This window comes from Rhinolophus sinicus, linkage group LG13 (genome assembly GCF_036562045.2).
Source record: "Rhinolophus sinicus isolate RSC01 linkage group LG13, ASM3656204v1, whole genome shotgun sequence".
NCBI lineage: Eukaryota > Metazoa > Chordata > Mammalia > Chiroptera > Rhinolophidae > Rhinolophus > Rhinolophus sinicus.
In genome coordinates, this window is record NC_133762.1 from 42,115,685 (window position 1) to 42,139,208 (window position 23,524).

At 49.7% G+C, this 23,524-nt stretch overlaps 2 protein-coding genes across 3 annotated transcripts; both read right to left on the bottom strand.

Annotated features, from left to right (window-relative positions):
• Positions 1–6,746: 6,746 nt before the first annotated feature.
• On the bottom strand, positions 6,747–12,641 carry SPEF1 (sperm flagellar 1). Of its 2 annotated transcripts, XM_019733788.2 has the most exons (7): positions 10,222–12,641; positions 8,966–9,077; positions 8,449–8,605; positions 8,206–8,245; positions 8,011–8,071; positions 7,699–7,822; positions 6,747–7,595 (listed from the first exon to the last, which is right to left on the bottom strand). In XM_019733788.2, the coding sequence occupies exons 1-7, from the start codon at positions 10,328–10,330 to the stop codon at positions 7,488–7,490; spliced, it is 711 nt and encodes a 236-aa protein (XP_019589347.1). In that variant the 5' UTR covers positions 10,331–12,641; the 3' UTR covers positions 6,747–7,487. The 2 variants fall into 2 exon arrangements, with proteins under 2 accessions (XP_019589347.1, XP_019589348.1); XM_019733789.2 differs by lacking the exon at positions 8,206–8,245.
• Positions 12,642–12,786: 145 nt separating this feature from the next.
• On the bottom strand, positions 12,787–15,705 carry CENPB (centromere protein B). Its single transcript, XM_019733724.2, has one exon. The coding sequence runs from the start codon at positions 15,430–15,432 to the stop codon at positions 13,609–13,611; it is 1,824 nt and encodes a 607-aa protein (XP_019589283.2). The 5' UTR covers positions 15,433–15,705; the 3' UTR covers positions 12,787–13,608.
• Between the last annotated feature and the right edge of the window lie 7,819 nt (positions 15,706–23,524).

The following is a 23,524-nucleotide window of genomic DNA, read 5'->3' on the forward strand; positions in this document are numbered from 1 at the left end:
CGCCTCCTCCCATTGGTTGGCCGTGGGGGTGGGCTAGGATGCTTCGGACCAATAAGCCGGCGCCAGAGAACAGCCAATGGGCGTGGCTCTACTGCGTCCCGTGCAGGGCCCTGCGGCTGCGCCATGCAAGCCCTTGCTTATACAGAGTTCCGGGAGTTATCGCGATGAGGGCAGCAAGGCCGTCCGAAGTACCCAGGGTGTTGCATGGAACAGAAGGGAGAAAGAGAAGGAGGAGCTCTTTAAATAGGCCCCGCCCGCGTTCCACGTTTAGCTGTGGAATGTGCACCTCCCGTCTCTGCCTAAACATGAAAGGGGTGTCCCTTAGGCTCTACCCCCTCGAACGGTCGTAAGGCAGGGCTCAGGGCTAGGTGGGACACCTGAAAGTCACTTCCAAGCCTGCATCAGCAATTGATACAATCGATACGCGCATCGCAAGTCCCTGTCCAGGAGCCTCTCTGCGACCCTCGGGTTTCGGCTTTTTCTCCCTTCCACCCTATTCCTTGCCTCGGAGGAAGGGCTCCGGCGCGAACCAGAGCCCTGCGGGCCAGGATAAGCATCAGAACAAAGACACGCTGGGAGGGGGTTGGGAGAAACTATGCAGGCACCCCCGGGGACCGCAGCCTCTGCTCCCGGTCTCCACGGAGGCGGTTGCCATGGCAGCAGGATGCACCTAGCTCAGCTCGGCGCAGCGGGTGGAATGTGGACGCGGGCACTGAGCGGGAGGAGTGAGAGGCGTGGCCTTCGAGTCTGGAGGTTCTAGCCGCAGCTACGCCTGCGGATCTTTGAACGGGACGTTCAAAGTCCCGTACGTCCCCTTTCGTTCGCCCGGGCAATCCCAAAAGTAATCGCGGGGAGCCGTCCGGAGCCTGCGGCTCCCTCTTTTCAACTTAACTAGGGGAGAGATGACATGAGCCGCTGAGGGCCAGCTTCCTTTCGGGAGTACCGAGTCTCTGCCTTTGGGAAGCCCCCATGGCTCCTACACTCGGCTGGATCCCTGTGCTCTGGTCTGCAGACAGTTGACAAACCTATCTTCCCGAGCTATTGTTTCCATGGCTTCTTCCCCTGCTCCAAAGCGCTCCAAGCTCTGCGACTGTCTCCAGCCGAGCCTCACAAACTTTTAAGCAACATTTTGGGTGATTCGTGCGCTCTCTTGGGGTTTGAGATGATGTCCTCCAGCGTGGGCATTGGCGGACATTGGGAGGTTTCCACATTCTGATCCCAGCCCATCCGTTCCTGCCAGATGCTTTCTCACTACCCAACCCTACCGTTCCACTCGCCCTACTATGCTCCGCCTCCAATTGAATTCCCGTCTATTCTATTCTTCAAGGTCTAAAGTTGCCAGACAGTATGCCCAAAGCAGGCTACAAATGTGTTTTGTTTAGCCCAGATGGGCTTTTAAAACTTCTAATTATTTTTCTTCCTCTTCTTCCGCCTTCTCTTCCTCTTCTTATTCCTCTTTTGAAATATCAGAATATCTAACAACATAGACTCAAATTCCAGCCTGGTACCAAAGGCTGGCACATCAATTTGCCATAGTCCCCACCAATCCCTATTTTTTCACATTAATTTTACCTTCTGGGTCTGTACAAACATTTGATTTCACGATACCCTCATTATGCTACCTTCCCACCTGGAATGCCCTTCCTACTCTCCTCTCATGGGCAAAACTCACCCTCCCTTTAAGACCAGGTTAAGACCTGCCTTTTTTTAATGTCTTGTTAGCCAACTTCTCCTCAAAAACATCCCTGGCTCTTTCAAACATGCAGACCAGCTGCTAACTGTGGACTGCCTGGTGCCACAGTAGTGGTCCCCTTATCCACGATTTCACTTTCCATGGTTTTAGTTTCCTGCAGTCAACCATGGTCCCGAAATATTAAATGGAAAATTCCAGAAATAAACCATTCATAAGTTTTAAATTGTACACCGTTCTGAGCAGTATGAAGAAATCTTGTGCTGTCCTGCTCCATCCTGCCCATTATATGAATGGCTACTAAGTGACACTGTATACGCTAGTCACTTAGTAGCCATTCTGTTATCAGATTGGTTATCAGAAACAGAGAGACCATATTCACATAACTTTTATTACGGTATATTGTTATAATTGTTCTATTTCATTATTAGCTATTGTTGTCAATCTGTTACTATGCCTAATTTATAAATTAAACGTTATTATAGCTATGCATGTGTAGGAAAAAACATAGTATTATAGGGTTTGGTACTACCGTGTTTCCCAAAAATAAGACCTAGTCAGACCATCAGCTCTAATGCATATTTTGGAGCAAAAATTAATATAAGACCCAGTCTTATTTTATTAGAGGACCGGATACAATATAATATAATACCATATAATATATAAGACCGAGTCTTATATTAATTTTTGCTCCAAAAGACGCATTAGAGCTGATGGTCCGACTAGGTCTTATTTTCAGGGAAACAGGGTATCTGTGGTTTCAGGCATCTACTGGGGGTCTTGGAATACATCCCCTGCACATTAGGGGGGACTACTATATATTGTATTATATATTCTGGTACATGTCTTGGTAAACACATGGATGCATTTCTCTTGAGTATACATTGAGGAATGGAATTACTGGAACATAGCTGTGGTGGCTTTATAATGTGTCAACTTAGCTAGGGTGAACTATATTTCCCAGAATTCTCTTCCATGTATGCTTCCAATTAAGGTGGGCCACAACAGACATTTTGGCATGAAATTTGGAGGGTGGAAGAAAAGCAGTGGCTATATTGGTTTTCATATTTGCAAGGTCTAGGCAGGAGCTTTGTAGCCCATGCACTTTGTTGCCGCTCTGCTGGCTCACCTCACTAACAGGGGTAGCAGCCAGGCTTGCAACTGCTCCACCTTTTCTTGGATCCTCCTTCAGCTTCCCTGACTCCTGGGCCAGATATGAAAGGGCACCAGCTTCTCCTGCAGGACACCACATCATCAAGTTTGGAGGCCATGGGAACTGACAAGAGTTCCAGTTCATCCTTGAGGGTTCCAGCTTGTGTTCATGGATTTCTACTTGTCCTTTCTTTTCCCCACTTTATATCCATCTTCCCTTCCCAACTATCTGACCTGTGGACTTTAAGCTCCAGCATCAGATGCAAAATGACAGCCTTACAGGGCCTATTTAACAGTTACCCAAAGTCAAATCCTTTCTGCTTCTCCGATTGAACCCTAACAATAGCATAGGTATATGTTTAATTTTATATGAAACTGCCAAACTGTTTTCCGGATGGCTATACTCACTTACATTCCCATCAGCAGAGTATGAGAGTTCCAGTTGCTTCACATTCTCATCAATATAAAAATTAACAATTAATTTTGTAAAACCATGCATAACACTGCAAACCAAAGCAGGGCAACAGACCACCAATCTTCAACCTCCATTCTGAACCATGCCCTTGTACAGCACAATTTCACAATATCTATCAAGATTACAATGCATGTATTCTTTGACCTAACAACTCCAGTTCTGGAATTTATCATGCAGATATACTCGTACACAGTACTAAATTATGAATATAGGAGGTTATTCATTTTATTACTATTAATAACAAAAGATTAGAAGCAAATCAAATATCCATAAATAGAGGACTGATTAAATAAACTTGGTACAGGCGATAGAATTTTATACAGTTTGAAAAGCAGAGGAAGTTTTCAATATACTGATATGGAATAATCTTATATTAGTCAAGGTTCTCCAGAGAAACAGAATCAATGGGAGACAGAGATATTTACTATAAGGAATTAGCTCACACCATCATGGAGGCTAGCAAGTTGCAAGATCTGTAGGATGAGTCAGCAAGCTGGAGACTCGATGGTTTAGTTCTCAGCCAAAGGCTAGCAGGCCCAGGAAGAATCAAAGTTTCAATTAGAGACCAAAGGCAGAAAAAAAAAAAAAGCCAATGTCCCAGCTCAAAGGCCATCAGGCAGGAAGAATTCTCTCTTACTCAGAGAAGAGACAGCTTTTTTACTGTATTCAGCCCTTCAACTGATTGGAAGAGGCCCACCCACCTGAGGAAGAACAACTTGCTTTACTCAGTCTACCCATTTAAATGTTAATCTTATCCCAAAACACCTTCACAGAAACACCCAGAACAATGTTTGACCAAGTATGTGGGCACCCTGTGGCCCAGTCAAGTTGGCATGTAACATTGACCATCACATATCTACAAGATATCTAGTTAAGTGGAAAATCAAGATACAGGACAGAGTAGAAAGTCTGCTTCTGCTTTCTGTTAAAAAAAAAAGTGGGGGTAAGATAAAAATAAATGTGCATATTTGCTTGTATTCATATAAGACACTCTGGATGAATACAGAAAAACTAAAGAAAAAGGTTACCTATTAGAGGTGTGTGGGGACCAAAGAGAGTTTTCAATTTTCATGTTTTTTTAAAAAATTATTTGTGTTTTATCTATTCAAAACATTAGGTAACAAAAAATTTAAACACCTTTTCACATGGCTTTTCCCTTTCTAGGATTGTGAATACTGGAGGAGACAAATCATGTTTCATATACATCTTTGTGTTCCTGGCATTTAGTACATAGTAAATATTCAATAAACATTTGAAGAGTTCATGAATGAATAAATCAGACAAAATCCAATTTAGTGTGAGGTCAGAAAGGGGAGAGGGGAGTGAGAGGCAGAGTGGAAGAAATATGGCAGTAGATGTCAGAAAGGAAGTTTGGAGAACAAGAGAGATGTTTCAAGAAGAGTTATAGAATTATAATGTGTGATATAATCCACCTCCATATGTAGTCCCAGAAAACAGTCAGTAAAATTCTCCATTGCTTTTGGGGTTTGATCTATAGGGTTTTGAGATATGATTGTGGGTTGAGACAGACTCAGGCATATCTGAATACTAGGAATGGGGACTGGGAATTCAAGGAGGAGGAACCTCCAGGATCTGGCCCAAGGCTCTGCTATAGAGGAGGTCAGAAGACCGTTAGGGGGTGACCCTAGTCACCGAAACTGCATTCTGCCCTCATTGTGCTTCTGTCAGGCAGAACCATGCCCTACCCCACCTCCTGGTCCTCAAGTCCCTCCACAAACCATTCCTACCAGCTCCACACACAGGAGCGTACAATTGTGTGTTGTCCATGGATGAAAGGTTCAGAGAAAGAACTCTGGAGACCCAATACAGACCACTGAGAGAAAACAGTGCTAGAGCTGGGGTAAATATGTGTGCAAGGCTGGTGGTTAATTTGGGAAGGCAGACGGCAGGCTGAAGCTAGTGTTAACCTAAGACCAGGCTAAGTGCAAAGGAGAGGCACAGACCAAGGTCAGGGGTAGTCATCAATTTTTATTTTTATTTTAGGAACTCAGGTAAATAGAATTGGACTCCATGTAATCTTTGGTTTATGTCACTCTCTCCCTACTTGTCCATAAATAGCCCTTATTAACACCTGTAAACCTACCACTTGCCCCAAGAAATAAAACATTATGAATATCTTTTATCTACCCATGTGCTTCTTGCCTCTGCCCCCTGCTTTATCTCAGAAGTAACCGCTATCCTAGATCTTATCTTTCATTGCTTTTCCTCCTTGTAGCCAGCTTCTAAAATGTCTCCCAATGATCTTTGCCTCCCGATATTCGCACCCATGTTTTCCTCTCTCCTTGAATGTGCTGGATTTAGTGACTTACTTCACATAAACAGAATGACAAATGTGATGGATGTCACTTCTGTGAATACATTAGATAAGATTATAACTTCCACCTTGCTGGCAGACTCTGTTAACTCTCTCTCTCTCTCTCTCTCGCTGGCTTTGATGATGTAAACTGGCATACTGGAGATGGTCACATAGCAAAGAAATGAGGGCAGCCACCAGCCAACAACCAGCAAGAAACTGAAGCCCTCAGTCCAGCAACCCACAAGAAACTGAACTCTGTCAATAACTTCCAGAAGTCCTTCCCCAGTCAAGCCTTCAGATGAGACCACAGCTCTGGCCAACACTTTGATTGCAGCCTTATGAGAAACCCTGAAGCAAAGGACCCAGCTAAACCATATCTGGACTCTTGAGCCACAGAAAATATGAGAAAATAAATGTGTGCTGTTTTAAGCCACTAAGTTTGTGGCAATTTGTTACACGGTAATAGATAATGAACACATGTTCTTCTCGGTTCTTTTGTTGTTATAAAACATGTTGCTGTGAACATTGCTATACATGTGTCCCAGAACACAGAACACAGAGCTTGAGTTGCCTCTGGGTATATTGCAAGTATATGCCCAGGAACAGAACTGCAGGGGCTCAGGATTTACAAATGTTCAATGTTACTGGTAGTCCATAAATGATCAGAGTTAAGGTCACACCATGGCCATGGTGTTTTGGTAAGGGTTGGGAGTCAAACTTGTCTTCAGTCCATAGGACTTGGGATCAGTCTGTGGGCAGGGTTGGGAATCATATGGAGGATACAGTTAGGGGTCAGTCCATGGGCAGGGTTGAGGGTGAGTCTGTGGCCACATATGGGAAAAAACTGAAAGATGGGTTTGGACAGAGGTGGAGAACATTGTGAGGGTGGGTTTGGAGGTCAGTGTAAGTAAGGCCAGAGTTTGAGGTCAGGCTGCCCTAGTGCACAAGACCTGAGCCCTGTGATATTATCAACCTACCAAGCAGTGGCACCCAGGGCCCAGCTGCCTACCAGGTAAGACCCAAAAGGCTCTTTCACTCAAGGGGTGGCGATGGGGGACAAGACCTTGCTGCCCACAAGGATCCAGGCAGAGAGAGAAAACAGGCACAAGAAAGAGAGCACAATACCTTTAATGGGGGGAGGGCAGCCCTGTCCCAGATACCCCAAACGTTATCAGTGGTACCCCATGGGAGGGGAGGACGATTGGTCTAGGTATAGGCACAGCCAACGTCTTCCCCAATCCTGGCTGAGCCCACTCCTCATTCCTTCCTCTCCAGCAGCTGTGCTCTCCAGCCTCCAGATGGGTCCCAAGTGAGCCCCCAGGAAGGGCAAGGGACTTCCTCAGCTGCTTTGGGACAGCTTCCCCCATGGCCCAGGGCTCAGAGAACTAGCCTGGATGGAGACACTGCTGTCCTCACAGCTAGGCAGGGACCCGATTCTAGGGTTACAAACTGAACCAGGGGACCAACCCCCAAGGCCCAGCACAGGGAGCGCCAAGGCAGACGCCCCGGTGTCGGTGTTGGAAACTGCTTTGGGGCTCACGCCAGGTCTCTCCATGTGGCTTCTGGGTTCTGGAAAGCGGTTCATTCTTCTGACCCGGATGGAGTGGAAGGAGATGGCTCAGTCCTGGGGCTCCGCTTGGAGGGCTCCTGTCCCGCTGCCTCCCCCTGGCCCCGCCCCGCCCCCCCTCCCGCCTCCGCTCACCCCCACACCAAATGCAGGGGCGCACTCGCACCCCAAGAGGTTCATTGGAGCTGCTGGCTCCGCCAGCCGGTTCGTGGGTCCGTTCGTGCGTCGGTCGTGGTGTCTGGGTTCTGGCGGGTACTGGGGCGTCCCAGCACCGCGGAACCGTGGCTCACCGCTGCTTACGCTCCGCCTGCTGGAGCCGCCGGGAGAGGTCTTCGATGCGCACGTTCTTGAGCTGGAGTAGGTGCTCCAAGCGCCTCACCTTCATCTGTAGGACCTGGGGCCCCCCCGCAGCGCAGATGTCCAGACCAGCTGCCCGCTCCCCTCCATCCCCTCCTCCGTAGGTCCCAATTCCCCGCACCTGCCCAGTGTGCCCTCACCTGCACAGTCTCCTGTGAGGCCAACAGCTCTTGCTCCTTTTCAGCGATCTGGAGGACCAAGCTCGGGTCGCCATGAAGCGCCTCGCTATACGCCGGACGCCGGGGCTCTGGCAGCCGGCCTCCCCTGGAGTAGAAAGCAGCTTAGTGCAGGGTCTAGACCTTGGGCCCCACCCTCACCCTTCTAGTGTCCCTGGGCCAGGACTTTTCTCCCCCCTTCCACCGTTCCTGCCTTCCCTACCTTCCCAGGAGCTTCCAGTCCTGTGTAGGGAGATCACCCAGCCTGGTGATGTCAGGAAGTCCCAGCTTCCTTACCTGAGCTGCCCCTCTCCCTGAGGGTCCGGGGCACCTTCCCCTCGGGTCTTCTGGGACAAACCTGAGAAGAGGTAAGTGGAGGAGTAACCGTTCTGGCGTCCTATTCTCCTGTCTTCCCCCCTTTTCTCCCCCCATAGAAGGAAAGACAGGAGGAAAGCTCCTTCTGGAAGGGAGGAAAAGTAAAGGTCACCTTACCCACATCCATATAGCCAGTGCCATCCTGAGGAGCCAGCTCCTGAAAGAACCCGCCCCCCCCAGGTCCACTGTGAGCTCGGGCTCGCCCATCCCGAAGGAGCCCCATGTTTCTTCCACGGTCACCCAGGCCAGACTCCCTTAAGCCAGTCACCCTTCTTCCACACTTATCGCCAAGGTGGGGCTTTCTGCAGCTTGGGGAGCTCCCCCAAAGCAGAGGAAGAAGAAGCCTGAGTGGGGTGGCACCTGTAAGGAACCGGAGCCCTGCTTCCTGCGCCTCTGCCGCTCCTCCAGGCGCTGCCTCAGCGGAATGAGCACCAACTCCACCACGCCCGGGGCACACTGCGCGATCTTGCGCATCACGTCCTCTGGTACCGAGAAGTTCAGCTTGTTCAGCACCTTCCTGGGGGTAGGCACAGGGGTGGCGGACTATGTCCTCAAGGAATGAAGTGAGGAGGGTGGGGGAAAAGGAAGGGAGTGCAGCAATAGCGGTCCTGGGCGCACAGCCCTGGGGGAATGGAAGGGCACCATATCTGAGCCCGGTTCTTGGGTGTTCTGAGTTTCTTGTCTCCTCCCCAATGGAAGAGTCCCTTGATTTTGTTACCAGACAATTCTGTCTGCGTTGTCCCTCCCCACCCTTCCACCGACACAATCCCAGCCTGGGCTTCTGAGACCATAGGAGGTGGGGGGGCTGGCACAGCCCTTCCTGGGATCCCAGGTTAGGGGCTGGAGATCCCGCTACTGTGCAGAGATATTCTACTACCTGTTCAGGTGACTCCAGTTGCTGAGCTTCTGCTGCAGAGAGTTGGCAGGGACATAATTGTGCATCTCCACCATCTTGGGGAAGTAAAACTTGATGACTTCTGCCACCAGGACTGAGGGAGTGGGAGTGGGAGCAGATATGGAAGGTGGGGGGATGGGAAAGGAAGAAGAAATGGGTGGGATGGGAAAATCAGGGATGGCAGAGTGGTGGGGCCAAGTGGAGAAGTGGAGGTGAGGAAAGGGAAAGGATGATATAGAGGGAGAGATGGTAGAGCAGAGGGGAAGGGGGTCAAGGAAGTGATATCAGTTGATCAGCCAGAGACTAAGCCTCCAGCATACCCCAGAGGGGCTGCATCCCTTCCCCATTCGCTCAGGGCATATGAAAACTGCAGTCTCTGCTCCTGCAGTAGAGAATGAGTCTCCAAGAGAGCATCTCAGGAGCCTGGGGTCCCACCTTAGGCATTCACATGGATACACACACACTCCAACACCAAAGTCCCAGGAGAGAGTCACAGACTCACACAAGCAGACACATGGGATAAGATCCCCTTACAGATATGTACATAGAACAGAATGTGTAGACACACAGGATACACACATTCCCAGACACACACATGCACACACAAACACATAGAAATGCACAAACACATACACAGACACATACTTCTATCACTGAAGTTCCAAGAGACAGTCACCAACACACACACAAGTACAAAGAGTCACATATACACCAATATACACATACAGAGATGCATAATTCTGTCATTAAAATCCCAGGAGACAGTCTTAGACACACAGAGATCTACACAATCACAAAGAAACACATACACATACAAGAGGCCCCTGACGTACATACAGGACAGAATGTGTCAATACACATATGAACACACAAACGCTCAGACTCCCACAAGGCCAATATATAGAATACAACAATGAGCATGTACACACAGAGAGATGCACAAATACATACACAGATACACATCTTAGTCATTAAAAGTCCCAGGAGGGAGTCACTGACTCACACACTCACAGATACACACACTCACGCATAAAGTATAGAACATGTAGTCATATATATTGACAGACACATGCCCGCATTCCCAATTGAAGTCCTACCTAGGAGATAGACACCCCCCAACACACACACCCCCACATGTACACAAGCATAGAGAGACATGTATGAACACAGACCCCAACACAGTACATACAGGACAAACAAGTGGACACACAGGCGCACACACACACTGGGGCGCACACCTCCGTCACTGAAGTCCCGGGAGAGATTTCGCTTGGGCCTGGACAGAGGGATGTTGTCTATCCACAGGTACAGCTGGTGCAGCGCCTCCTCTTCCACGCTGCCCGCCATTGGCTCCTTCGGCAAAACCAGGCAGTTCCAGCCGTGCAGCGTTCAGACCCAAACTCAGGACCTCTCAAGCGCCTCCTCCCTCGCCACTGTGGGAGCCTAGACCGGCTTCTGCCTCTCTAAACCCAAGACTCCTGTCCCAGCTGGGAGCAGCCATATTGTTTTCTGAAACCATAGCAACCATCCTTGACTCTGGATGGGACAGAGGCTTATGGGAGTTGTAGTTTTCCATGTTACCTCGTCTCAGGCCCGATTTGAAAGGGCGATTATAGGTGGCCTTGTCTTCCCCGCCTCCCAAGAAAAAATCACCTCTGCATCCACGCAACCTGCTGACCACCCACTGTCCTACTCTGAAACCTGCCAAAGCCAACCAGGTCCCAGAACTCCTGCACCAGCATCCCCAGGGCTGGGATCCCCCTTCTGGATCTTTCAGTGATCGGTCCCAAATGAAAGTAGCATCCCAATGTTTGTCAGATTTATCTGGGTGTCCATTGTTAATCTGCTGCTTCCCATCTGAACTGTGTGACAATACAAACCCTCCTTGCTGGGCCCCTCCTCAAAGTTCTGTGCTCATTGGGCCATCACCACTCTCCTCTTCCCAGCAGTGTCCTGGTGGGGCATTTAATATGTAACCCTGACTCCCAGGGGCAATACCAGAGCTCAAGGTCAGTGCCTTAGGCAGGTCATGTCACAACCCTATTACCTCCTTTGTGAAATGGGGATAGTTCTCACCTACTTGTCCCAATGGATTTATGGGGAGAATGGGAAGGGTATTTACATAAGAACTGTATTTGCATGGGACTGCTGGAATGGGAGTTGGTTATAGGCATAAGAGCTGCAAAAGCTCCTGTAGACACTTCCACACCCCTCAGCTCCCTCTGAAGAGTTTTTCCATACATTAGAAACTGATTTCAGTAACCAGTTCCATTTCTAGAGGACTATCTTCAGGAGGGTTAGGAAGATGGGTTCTTCCTTAGTCAAGGGACACAGAGTAGCAGTACAGGGCCACTACTAGGGTCAGCCTGGGGAGAAAGCTTGCTTCCACCACAGACTAGTGGAGTAGCTTTGGGCACATTACTGGACTTCCCTGTCTGTTACCTCATAGGGGCTTTGTGAGCATCTAAAGTGCATAGCGTTATCACCTGGCACGTGGCAAGAGTCCTATTAACATCAGTTGGTGTTGTCAATGAGATGATCTGTTTCAGCAAAAGAGATGTTCTTCTAGGCAGGAGACAAATGGAAGCGATTTCCCTTATTTGAGATGAGGGACTTGGATTGGCCAGGAGCACCTTGGGAGAAGGGTACTGCTCCCACCTACTTACTCCAGAGCAGGCCAGGGGTAGGTGGGCTTCCTCATGACTTTCTCATGTCCTCTCCAGGGCTCAGATTGGGGGAGGAGGTGATGGTAAGTGGACTTCCAACTGCTTTCTGCTCTTAGCTTTGAAGCCTTCAAGGCCTAAAAGGGATCCCTGTGTGCCAGGAGTGTGAAAGGCCAAGTCACTCCACCCTCTTGTTTTGAAGTAACTAACACATAGTGGCTTTGCCTTTCCAGAAGGACCACACCCAGGACAGGCAAGAGACAAAAAAGACAACCTGGATATCCCCCCCTTAACATTCCAAGGTGGAGAGAGGAAGAACTGCAAGGAGGTGTGGGGGGGAGGGAACCATGGGGTGATGTGCCAGCCCTAGTCAAGGTGGGAAAACCGGTTTGGGGCCCAGAGCTGCCTGCCCAGCTCAAGCTCAGGCCCTCCCCTGGCTGGAACCACTGGGGCCTGAGGGCCTCAGTGCTGGAGGGCCAGGGAGGCAGGGGCTGGCCTTGAAAAGAGAAAGGGTGCAGGATCAGTGAGGGGCCTGTCTTCACCTTTGGACTGGAGGGCACTGCAGAGGGAGTTGCCAATTCATCTTTAGCCTCTTAGGGGTGCAATCTGTCCCCAGCAATATCACCTTCCTTCTGCCACTGTCCCCAAAGATAGCCAATTACTGAAAGGCCTAAAGGGCTCCCTCTTAAGGCACCAAACATAAACCAAGGGCCCCTGAAACTCCAACTTGGACTATAGGAGCTGCTCCAACACCCCTTTCTTTCTGCCCTCTGGTCCCACTCCTGCAAGGACCTTCTTTAATGAACCTTGATAGGCCTAATTCCCAGGTGCCTACAGTTTAATTTGGCCCAACACAGACTCCCTCCCTCCTCTCCCAGCCAACTGATCCCAAGTTTCTCTCTAACCCCAAAGCACTGCAAGGCCCAGTTTCCTCAAACCCAAGCCCATGCACCTGCCTCCCCTAACATGCACCTCCTAACATTTAGATATGGAGGTGGCCCCTCACCCTAGTCAGGGCTTAGGCTACTGCCACCCTCTCAACATTTGCTTCCAGGTCCCACCACAGCAAAGGACCAAAGGGAACCAAGAAAGGACATGTCCCCAAGACAGACACAAGCCCAGACCATGAAGGATGCACCCTTGGCTGTTAAAACGTTCACCCCCACAAAAGGGGGGTGGACGGATTTATTGAATTCAGACTGGGAAAGGAGTGGCTGGATGGCTGGACTCTGGGCCCAGCCCCAGGCCCCCTGCCCAAGATAAAACCCTGCCAGAGAGGGAGGAGAGGCATGGGGCCTGCAGCTGCCCACAAGGGAAATGCCCAATATCACTCCCCTGGAGGGCCTCTTGGGAACCTCCAATCTGGAAAGAAAACCAAGGGCCAAAGTAACATGGACTGGGCCAGAGAAAAAGATTGGGGAGGTGGGAAAGCAGGCAGAGGCAGGCTCGGGAGCCTGTGGTGAGTTAGACTGTGCTTCTCAAGGCGGCCTGGGGGAGGGGATGGGGGCTGCCAGCCTTGTGGGGGCCTAGGCTGGACCTTCCTCTGAAGCCCTTCCCAGAATGGCTTTGGGGTCCCCCCCACCAAAGACCTGGTGTGGACGGCAGAGGGGAGAGGCACTCTCTGGCCGGGAGCTTCCAGGGCCCATCCCTGGTGGCTGCTATGACCTAGTCCACTGATGGCATGGTGTGGTAGCACCGGACAGCTCCCCACCTGATCCCCCAAGCCCAGGGGCAAATGGGGAGGAAAGAGGACTCTGAGAAAGAGGCAATAAGCAGGTAGTGAGGCTGACCCCAGCCCCAGGCCCTACCAAGGTGACTGGGCCTGTCACAGGGCCTGGGGATCATCACTAAAGGATCTGGGGTTCCCCACTCTGGCTCCATCCACAACAGCTGCCCAAAGAGTCCTTTGCCCTGGGTTGATGCTGCCACATCTGGGTCAAGGGCATGGCTAGGCCCTGTGGCTCAGCTTTGAAGTCCAAGACCCCGAACTCCTGCCTGCCTGGCGTGGTTCTTCCTGGTCACATGGACCAGATCGTGTTCCAAGTGGAGGATGTGGCTCTGCACACGGTCGTCAATGGGGAAGGAGGTCAGGTACCTCTTGACCATAGCAAAGTAAGCCATGGCCTCCCCAAAGCTGGGCACAGGGACCTCATCACCATCTTCCTCCTCATCTTCATCATCTTCGTCATCTTCGTCATCCTCATCGTCCTCCTCTTCCTCACTGTCTGACTCAGAGTCCTCCTCACCTTCTAGGAAATGGAGGGTAGGGCACTGGGCCTCCTCCTGGGCACCATAGCCCCCAAAGCTGCCACCAGCTTCCACTACCCCCTGGGCCCAGTCCTCTGCCTCTAAGCCCTCAGAGGAGCTCTCCTCCTCTTCTTCCTCCTCCTCTTCATCACTGTCATCAACATCACCCTCCTCTTCAACCTCCTCTTCCTCCCCTAACTCCTCTCCTTCCCCCTCTTCCTCCTCCTCCTCGCCTTCTTCCTCCTCCTCTGCCTCCTCCTCCTCCCCTTCACCCTCCTCTTCCTCCTCTTCTTCTTCCTCCTCCTCCTCCTCCTCTTCTTCTTCCCCCTCGCTCTTGAGGGCAGTGGTAATGGTAGCATTTGGGCCACCCCCGAAGCCAGCCTCACGAAAGCAGGCAGCTATGTCCGACGGCTCCACTGCCTGCCAGGCCGCAGCAACGAAGTGCAGGGCCTCCATGAGGCCCAGCTGCAGGCTTGAGCGATCCTGGCCCTCCAGCGCAGCCATGGCCTTGAGCAGCATAGCCTGACGATAGTGGCCCTTCACCTGTTGGACAACTCCCCGCTCCAGCGGCTGCACCGTGCCGGGTGGGAAGAAGGCCAGCTGCACATGCCGCAGGCCCGAGGTATCTAGGGACTGGGCAGCCAGGCGGCCAGCCAGCAGCAGGACTCGGCGAGATTCTGCAGCCATGCGGGTGTCCAGGGCCTTCAGGTACTTGGCCAGGGCTTGGGTGGTGACACCACCCTTAGAGTTGGCGGTGTAGTCGCAGGGGAGGCCGGCTTGGCCTGCACGGGGCTTAGCTGACTTGCCCGCCACTAGCGGGGGTAACTTCTCGCTGCCATCAGCATTGGCGCACAACAAGACACTCAGGCGCTGGGTGGCCCTGCGCGCCCGTCCATCGCTGCCGCACAGCCCCGCGGCCTGATCAGGCAGAAAGTCGTACCATAGACTGGTCTCAGTGGCGCTGAACACGTCCTGGGAGGCATAGCCCTCGGCCACCGACGGCGGCTGCTCCTCCCGAGCGCGCCAGCCCGTCGTACTCCCTCCGCTGCCCTCCGAGGGCACCGCAGGTGGGCTGGCGGGTGCTGCTGCGGCCCGGGGAGCAGTGCTGCGCGAACGGGCGCGGGCCACGCCACTGCAGGACACCACTCCGTGGCGCCGGCGGAAGCGGTCCAGCCAGCCGTTGGAGGCAGTGAAGTCGTCCATGCCCAGCTCCTCGGCTATCCGCAGCGCCTTCTCCTTGAGGATGATGCCCTTCACAGGCAAGCCAGCAGCACGGATCTGTTGGAACCAGGCGATGAGCAGCCCCTCGAGCTTGTCATAGGGGGACAGCTTGTTGGTCTTGCGGCAGGTGGAGGCCACACCGTACTTGCGCTCCGACGCCAGGATGGCGCGCTTGTTCTTCAGGATGGTGCTCAGCGTGGACGGCGGGATGTTGAAGCGCCGCGCGATCTCGCCCTTGCGCAGGTCCGGGTTTTCCTCCACCTCCTGGATGATCCGCGACTTCTCCCGGAACGTCAGCTGCCGCCGCTTGGGGCCCATCCCGGCGCGCCCCCCGCCCCGGGGCCCGGCGCCACCGCCGCCGCCCCGGGGCGGGGGCCCGCCCGCGGCGGGGGCACCTGGCGGCCTCTCCCGCGCGCCCCGCCCGAGACAAAGCGGCTCGCGGGGCTGCGGGCGGCGCGGCGACCCGGCCGGGCCGGGGGCACCTTCGGGGGCGCCGGCGGGCGCGGCGCCGGGCGACGGGCAGCAGGCGGAGGACGTAGGCGAGGGCGGGCGGCGCGGGAGCGGAAGGCAGGAAGTGCCGCGGCGCGGGGAGCGAGGAGCGAAGCGAGCGGGGCGGAGCGGGCGGAGCGGGATCTCGCGGGAAGCGCGGGGACGCCCGGCGCCGCCTCCCCGCCCTCCGCGCCCACCCCCTTCCCCGCCGCCCCGGACCGACCGCGGGGGGGCGCTGCGGCCTGCGGGACGGGCCAGAGCTTGGGCTTCCGGTGACTAGCGCGCAGGGAGGTGGTGCCAGGCCACTGCTCCCGGTGGGAAGCGATTTGTTGCTTATGAATAATAACTATGTTTTGTGTTGTTTTATTAAAGTAAAAATAACCCACTTTTTATTTTGGAAACTGAAAAATACAGGAAACTAGAAATCACCTTTCACCCCCAACACCTGGAGAGATTCGCAGGCAACATTTTGATACATTTCCTTCCAGTCTTTTCTCTAGGTGTCTGCAGTTTTCTTTTTTTGAAATTCATTGCATAAAACTGGCATCAGACTGTGCTGACTATATAGCTGGCATCTCCTGCTGTTTTACCTGGCATCAAGTGATGAGAATTTTGCCATATTGGTAAAGTATTGCCAACATGCTTTTTAATGGTTGTATATTGTTCCAATTATGGATGAACTCTAATCTGTGTAGTTTATTGTTACACATTTGGGTTATTGTATAAGCAACACCAGAGTTTAAAATCTATTTGATAGTAATCCCACAATCCATAAACACTGATAACATCTCAGTGTGTCACTTTCTGGGCTTTTCCATGCATATAGTCATAAATGTGTTTGCACCTACAGAAATAATGTCATTTATATACATATGCATATAGACACATGAATCCCTGTAACCTCCTCTTCCTGTACCAACCACATAAAAATTACAAATTCGTAAAACAATGACTGCATGGCAGTGTTTTTTAAAAAATCTATTTGATCAGCATGAGGAGTATGCAGAAAGGAAGGCTGTGACCCAGGGGCATAGGCTGAGCCAGGACCTGAAGCTGGATGATGCTTCAAGCAAGTGGGTGTAGACAAAGAAAAGAGAACCAAGGACAGTGCCTTGGGCTCTCCAAGGTAAAGGGATCAAGAAAGGACTAGCAAGAAATTCATGAGATGCAGAAGATGTGATGTATATAATGGAATATTACTGAGACATAAAAAAGAATGACATCTAGCCATTTGTTACAACATGGATGGACATAGAGGGTATTATGCTAAGTGAAATAAATCAGACAGAGAAAGACAAATACCATACAAGTATGATTTTACTTATATGTGGAATTTAAAGAAAACAAACAAATGAGCAAGCAAAACGAAACAAAGTGATGGTTGCCAGAGGAGTGGGGGAATGGGTGAAAGGGGTAGAGGGGAGTAAAGATACAAACTTCGTTATAAAATAAGTAAGTCACAGGGATATAATGCACAGTATAGGGAAAATAGCCAGTAATATCATAATAACTTTGTATGGTGACAGATGGTTACTAGACTTATGGTGTTCATATCATGAGGTATATAAAAGTCAAATCACTATGTTGTGTACCTGAAACTAATAATATTGTATGTCAACTATACTTTAATAAATAATATATTTTTTAGAAAAATGGAAACTCATAAGGAACAGCTTAAGTGGTAGGAGGAAAACCAAACCCGTATGGTGTTCTGGAAGCCAAGGGAAGAAAGTATAACTCACTGCTGGTTTATTGTGCGTTTCTCTTCATGTGTATCGGCCATTTGAATCCTGTGGATTTTCTAGTCACATCCTTTGCCCATGTATCTCCTATATTTGTCTTTTTGTTGACTTCTAAGAACTCTTCACCTCTAAATGCAAAATCTTTGTTATTACAAATATATTCTCCCTGTCTGCCACTTGTCCTTCAACTTAGCCTGCGGAGTCTTAGGTATGAGAAATTTTAAATCATTAAATAGAGGGTATTATGCTAAGTGAAATAAATCAGACAAAGACAAATACCATATGATTTCACTTATATGTGGAATCTAAAAAAACAAAAATTTTCCTGTATTGCTTCTGGGATTTGTGTTTTACTTAGAGAGTCCTTTGCTTCCCCAGAGATATAAAAAATATTCTTCTAATCACAAGGTCCAGAGGAAAATGTGGGAGACTTTTTCCTATAGGGGCCAGATAAGTGCTTGGCCCATTATGGGTGTATGGTCCCTGTGCAAAGGGGAATGTAGTGCCACCTGGCTGGGGACTCCTTCCCATGCATCTTCATTAAACTGTGTCTACATTTTGGAGGTTTCATCTGTGTGACATATGTCCCCTCCTGCCCCCTCACCCATTCTGGCTTATAATAATGGGTGTTTGGGTGAATGGACTGTGGGTGGGCTTTTTGTTTCCTACTTTGCTGAATTTTCCAAGTTTTCTTCAATAAGCAAGTACTAACATTCTCTTTAAAAAGCAAAGGATAATGGAAAGCTTGCTAAGGGGCACAAAGAATAGTGGTTAGGTAAGTGGAATGGGTATTAGGCCCAGAGGGCAGCTTTTGACAGCCTGGGCCAAGAGAAGAGAAAGTGGACTGTGGACTTCCGTAAGGTGGAGAATTGGAAAGAAGGCTTATGGAGGGAGGCGGGGGATCCCAGGGTTCCAGGTGGATTGGTGCAGGTAAAGATCAGTTGAGATGGAGTGAAAATGGGCCCTGTGCACTGCTACAGGCAGCAGGTAGACCAGGTGTCTGGAAATGGCTATGCCATCAACACGTGTCGCTTCTTTTCTGTCCTGAAAGTGGCTATACCAGTGCTCTTTGTATGGCACCAGGGATGGGCCTGGAAGTGGAAGACACTGTGGGCCTCTTGATGGAGGGCAGCTGCAGTTAGCAGGAAAGAGGTTGTCCAGCCATTTGAGGACACTTGGAGTTCGTAGATCCAAGAGAAATACCTCATCTCTCCCCTAATATTCCATAACATATGCTTTTGTTTTCAACAGTTTTATTGAGATATAGTTCATATACCATAAAATTCACCCATTTAAAATATTCAATTCACAGGCATGTGGAACTATTTCCACAGTCAATTTTAGAACATTTTCATCACCGTAGAAAGAAACCCCATACCCTTTAGCTATCATTTCCCTACCCATCCCCTGCCCCTTCCCCAGCCCTGAGCAACCACTCATCTACTTTCTGTTTATAGATTTCCCTGTTCTAGACATTTCATATGAATGGAATCATATGTGTCCTTTATGATTGGCTTCTTTCATGTTTTCAAGATTCATCCAGGATGTAGTATCTATCAGTACTTCATTCTTTTAAATGGCTGAGTAATATTCTCTTTTTTTTTTTTTAATTTTTTTTTTTAATTGGGGAAGTGGAACAGTGTGTACTTCCAGGATTTTTCCAAGTCAAGTTGTTGTCCTTTCAATTGTAGTTATGGAGGGCGCAGCTCAGCTCCAGGTCCACTTGCCGTTGTTAGTTGCAGGGGGCACAGCCCACCATCCCTTGTGGGAGTCGAGTAGTTGAACCGGCGACCTTGTGGTTGAGAGGATATGCTCCAACCAACTGAGCCATCTGGGAGCTCAGCAGCAGCTCAGCTCAAGGTGCCGTGTTCAATCTTAGTTGCAGGGAGCGCAGCCCACCATCCCTTGTGGGAGTCAAGTAGTTGAACTGGCAACCTTGTGGTTGAGAGCCCGCGCTGCAACCAGCTGAGCCATCTGGCACTGGCCCATGTGGGACTCAAACCGGCAGCCTTTGGCATTAGGAACACTGAGCTCCAACCGCCTGTACCACCGGGCCGACCCTGAGTAATATTCTCTTGTATGCGTATGGTATTTTGTTTACACATTTGTCAGTTGATAGACATTTGGGTTGTTTCTACCTTTTGGTAATCATGAATAATGCTCCTATAAACATTTGTTTGCAAGTTTTTGTGTGGACATATGTTTTCATTCCTCTTGGGTATATATTTACAAGTGGAATTGCTGGGTCATGTGGTAACTCTATGTTTAATTGTTTGAGGAACTGCCAGAGTGAAATCATGTTCTTTTAGTTAATCTAAAAATTATACCTGTTCTTTGGAAAATATTTTAAAATACAGAAATTTTTGAAGATAAAAACATTTAATCAGCTTTAATTCTACCACTTGGATAATATCTTTAAAGGACACTTTTCTGTGCATATTGTTTTTTAACAGAACCACACTTAGCATAATATTTTGTAGCCCCTATTGTGAACATATTTTCATGGCAATAAATATCTATATCAGTGAGTTTCAAACTTCTTTTACTCTAGGAACCCTCTCTTCAAAAGACCATTTTTGAAAGCCCAATATACAATCATTCAATAGTCAACAATTACTTATTGGGTCCCTGCCAGGTGACAGGCATCTCTATCCCCCAGTATCTGTTATTTTTAAAGGCTGCAGGTATTACCTACGTATTGCACCTTCATTGGCTGTTGCAATATTGAAGGACACCCAGCTTGTACTCCATGTTTAATTGTTACTAACAATGCCTCAATGAACATATATATCTGTGTGTATTTTTATTATGTCCTTAAGAGAAATCCCTATAAGTGGAATACTGGGGTCAGAGGCAACCTGAGACTGGGGCCTATTCAAGGTGCAGGGAGATGGGTAGAGAGATGAATAATTTGGTCCTTGTTCTTTACTAGTTCAGTCACCTTGAAATGAGATTGAGAAAAGGGAAAAAGAGATTTCAATGAATAAAATGCACACCTTCCAGCAGTTCCTGTTTAGGAATTCATTCAATGTATCCCTTCTGCATCATTGCAAAAGCTAATAACCTAAATGTTCAGCATTAGGGAATTGAGTAAATATATACCATTATGGTACTAATATGAATCCATCTCCAAGTAAAATAGAAAAAGCAAAGTATAAAACAATGTTTCATATACTGTTTGTATATTTATAAAAATATGGGCATATACATATGCTTGTAAATGTGTAGACCTGCCCTGTCTACTCTGGTAGCCTCTAATCCTATATGTGGCTATTGAGCACTTGGAATGTGGCAAGTTGAGATATGCTGTGAGTGTAAAATGCACATTGGATTTTGAAGAATTGGTACCAGGAAAAAAAGTATGTAAAATATCTAATTAATAATTTTATATTAATATATTGAAATGATAATATTTTGAATATATTAAGTAAAATATTACAATTTCGTGTTTGTTTGTTTTTTTAAAGATTTTATTGGGGAAGGGGAACAGGACTTTATTGGGGAACAGTGTGTACTTCCAGGACTTTTTTTTCCAAGTCAAGTTGTTGTCCTTTCAATCTTAGTTGTGGAGGGTGCCGTCCAGCTTCAAGTTGTTGTCCTTTCAGTCATAGTTGTGGAGGGAGCAGCTCAGCTCCAGGTCCAGTTGCCGTTTCCAGTTGCAGGGGGCACAGCCCACCATCCCTTGCCAGAGTCGAACCGGCAACCTTGTGATTGAGAGGATGCGCTCCAACCAACTGAGCCATCCGGGAGACAGTTCAGCTCATGGTGCCGTGTTCAATCTGAGTTGCAGGGGGCAGAGCCCACCATCCCTTTCGGGACTCGAGAAGTTGAACCGGCAACCTTGTGGTTGAGAGCCCACTGGCCCATGTGGGAATCGAACCGGCAGCCTTCAGAGTTAGGAGCATGGAGCTCCAACCGCCTGAGCCACCGGGCCGGCCCCTCGTGTTTTTTTAATGTGGCTACTAGAAAATTTTAAATTACATATGTGGCTTGCATTTGTGCCTCCCATTATGTTTCTACTGGCTTGGACTGAGACTATCTCCAGAAGGATATGCAACAAATTTATAGCAGTGGTTGCTTCTGGGAAGGGGTCCTGAAGGTTTGTGGAGTGTGGGAGAATGTATTCTCACTACCTTTTTGTACCATTTGAATTTTCTCCTTTGCCTGAATTTTTGGTAGCAAGTATTAAATGGTTTAAAAACCATTTAATATGTCACAAGCCATGACAGAAAAGGCACCAGAAAAATTAGTCCCACAAAGAAGATGCTGTTTGGGAACAGGCTTGGAGAAGCAGAAGGATTTTGCAGGCATGTGGTAATTTTTCCTCCTCTTCTGGCAAAGCACCAGACCCCTTAACTGAGCCCAGCGCTTGATATGTACAGTCCAGTGCCAGGTCGTTTGTTTCCATGGGAAGATGGAGCCATGTGCCCAGAAGTGTCATTGTAACCAGCGCCTGGCTGGATGGGAGGAGCTGATCCTCTTACAATGATATTTGCGGAAAAAATTTTAGCTTATTTTTATTAACTAGGTTTGTTTTTAATTGAACACATAATCTATGATCTAGTTGGCAAAAGGAGATTCCAGAAGATACACAGAGCTGATATGTGGGATGCTGTCGGATGATCCCTCTGTGGGCCTGACTTCTCTTCACTGGCACAGAGGTGATCTTCTGACTGAGATTTCAAGGGATTCAAGAGTATAACACCCCCCTCTTTACCCCCACACACCCTCCCAGCTGTGTGTGTGTGGGGTGGTGGTGGCAGATAATACGGCTGGGTTGCTTTTGATAATGCAACCCTCAGGACAGGTCTATTTCTGGTCCTTTGGGTGGATGGCCTCACAGCCCTTCCCCCCCCCCCCCCCAAGTTGAGGCCAGTCACAGCCTTGAACCTTGGAAGTCCAGAGTGGGACCCTTGACCCAGGGCATATGAGCCTGAAAGTTCAGTCCTGCCCATTACACAGCATAGTGCCTGGCACAGCACAGAAGGAGCTGGGCAAAATGTTGAGAGGAGAAGTAACAGTTCCCTCCCAGATCACCCCTCTCAGGTGGGACTGGGGTCTTCCCATCTGCTTCCTCCACACGTGGGTCCCTGTCCCTCTGTTTGGCCACCTCCACCCCCTGAGCCCTGGTTGGGGCTGCTCGTGAAGGGGTGTAAGGCCTCAGCTCCTGCCTTCCCAAGCTGCACGCCTCCCAGCTAAAGACCATCTCATCTACCTGGGGAGATGGGATGCAAAAGCTGCTTATGCCCACTCTTTTGGATACAACCTTCCTGCCTCGTTCCAGGAAAGCGGGCTCGCTGGAAAGTGATTAGATAATTAGAAGATGCTCAGCTTAAACTAGTGACAGATTCAGCCTCCCAGATCATCAAAGAAACACTAAACAATACGATGCCATTGGCACCACATGAGTCAAACCGCCAATGGGCAGGAGATACTTTCATAACTGGGTTTTGAGGTCACCGGACACCTTCCTCGGCCCTGGCCACCAAAACCCATGGCTAGATCAACCATTAGATCCTCCTCTGGCGCTGCCAGAGAAAATCGGGCCCCTTGGGTTCACATCTAACCTGCCCCCCACCCCGGGAAGCCTATTAGTTACGCATTGGCCCCCACCGCGGGTCCACCTTCTGCGCTGGGGTCTACAGGTGGGAATTACGCTTTGGGGCCGCTTGGCGCTTCCTGTAGCGGTGGCAGGAGGCTGCGCGAGCATAGGTGCCTGGGGAGAATCTCGGCTCCACCACCTGCCCAACCTTGTGACCTTGAACGAGTAATGAACTCCACGCCTCAATGTCTGGGTCTGTGAAAATAGCGAACACGAACTGCGTCGAGCCGCCGTGTTTGACAAACTCCTGTAACAGTGCCTCTCATAATGCCTACCAGTGCCTGTAAATGATGTTAAACCGCGGGGGGTCCCTCTTGAGGCCCCCCTAGGGGGTTGTTGCTTCCCCTGGGGCCCTCTCCGCTGGGGGTGTGTAACTCCAAACCACATCCCGGGCAGCGGAATTTGGGAAGCCAGGATTATCAGACCCTGGTTCGAGGGTGGGGTGCGAGGGTGGGGTGGGGGGTGGGGGGTGGGGTGGGGCGTGGGAGAAACCCCAATTCCGCCGCCCCACCCAAAGCCTGGAATTGGGCGGGGCGGGGCTGGTCCAGCCTCGCGCCTTTCACCCCGCGGGCCCGCC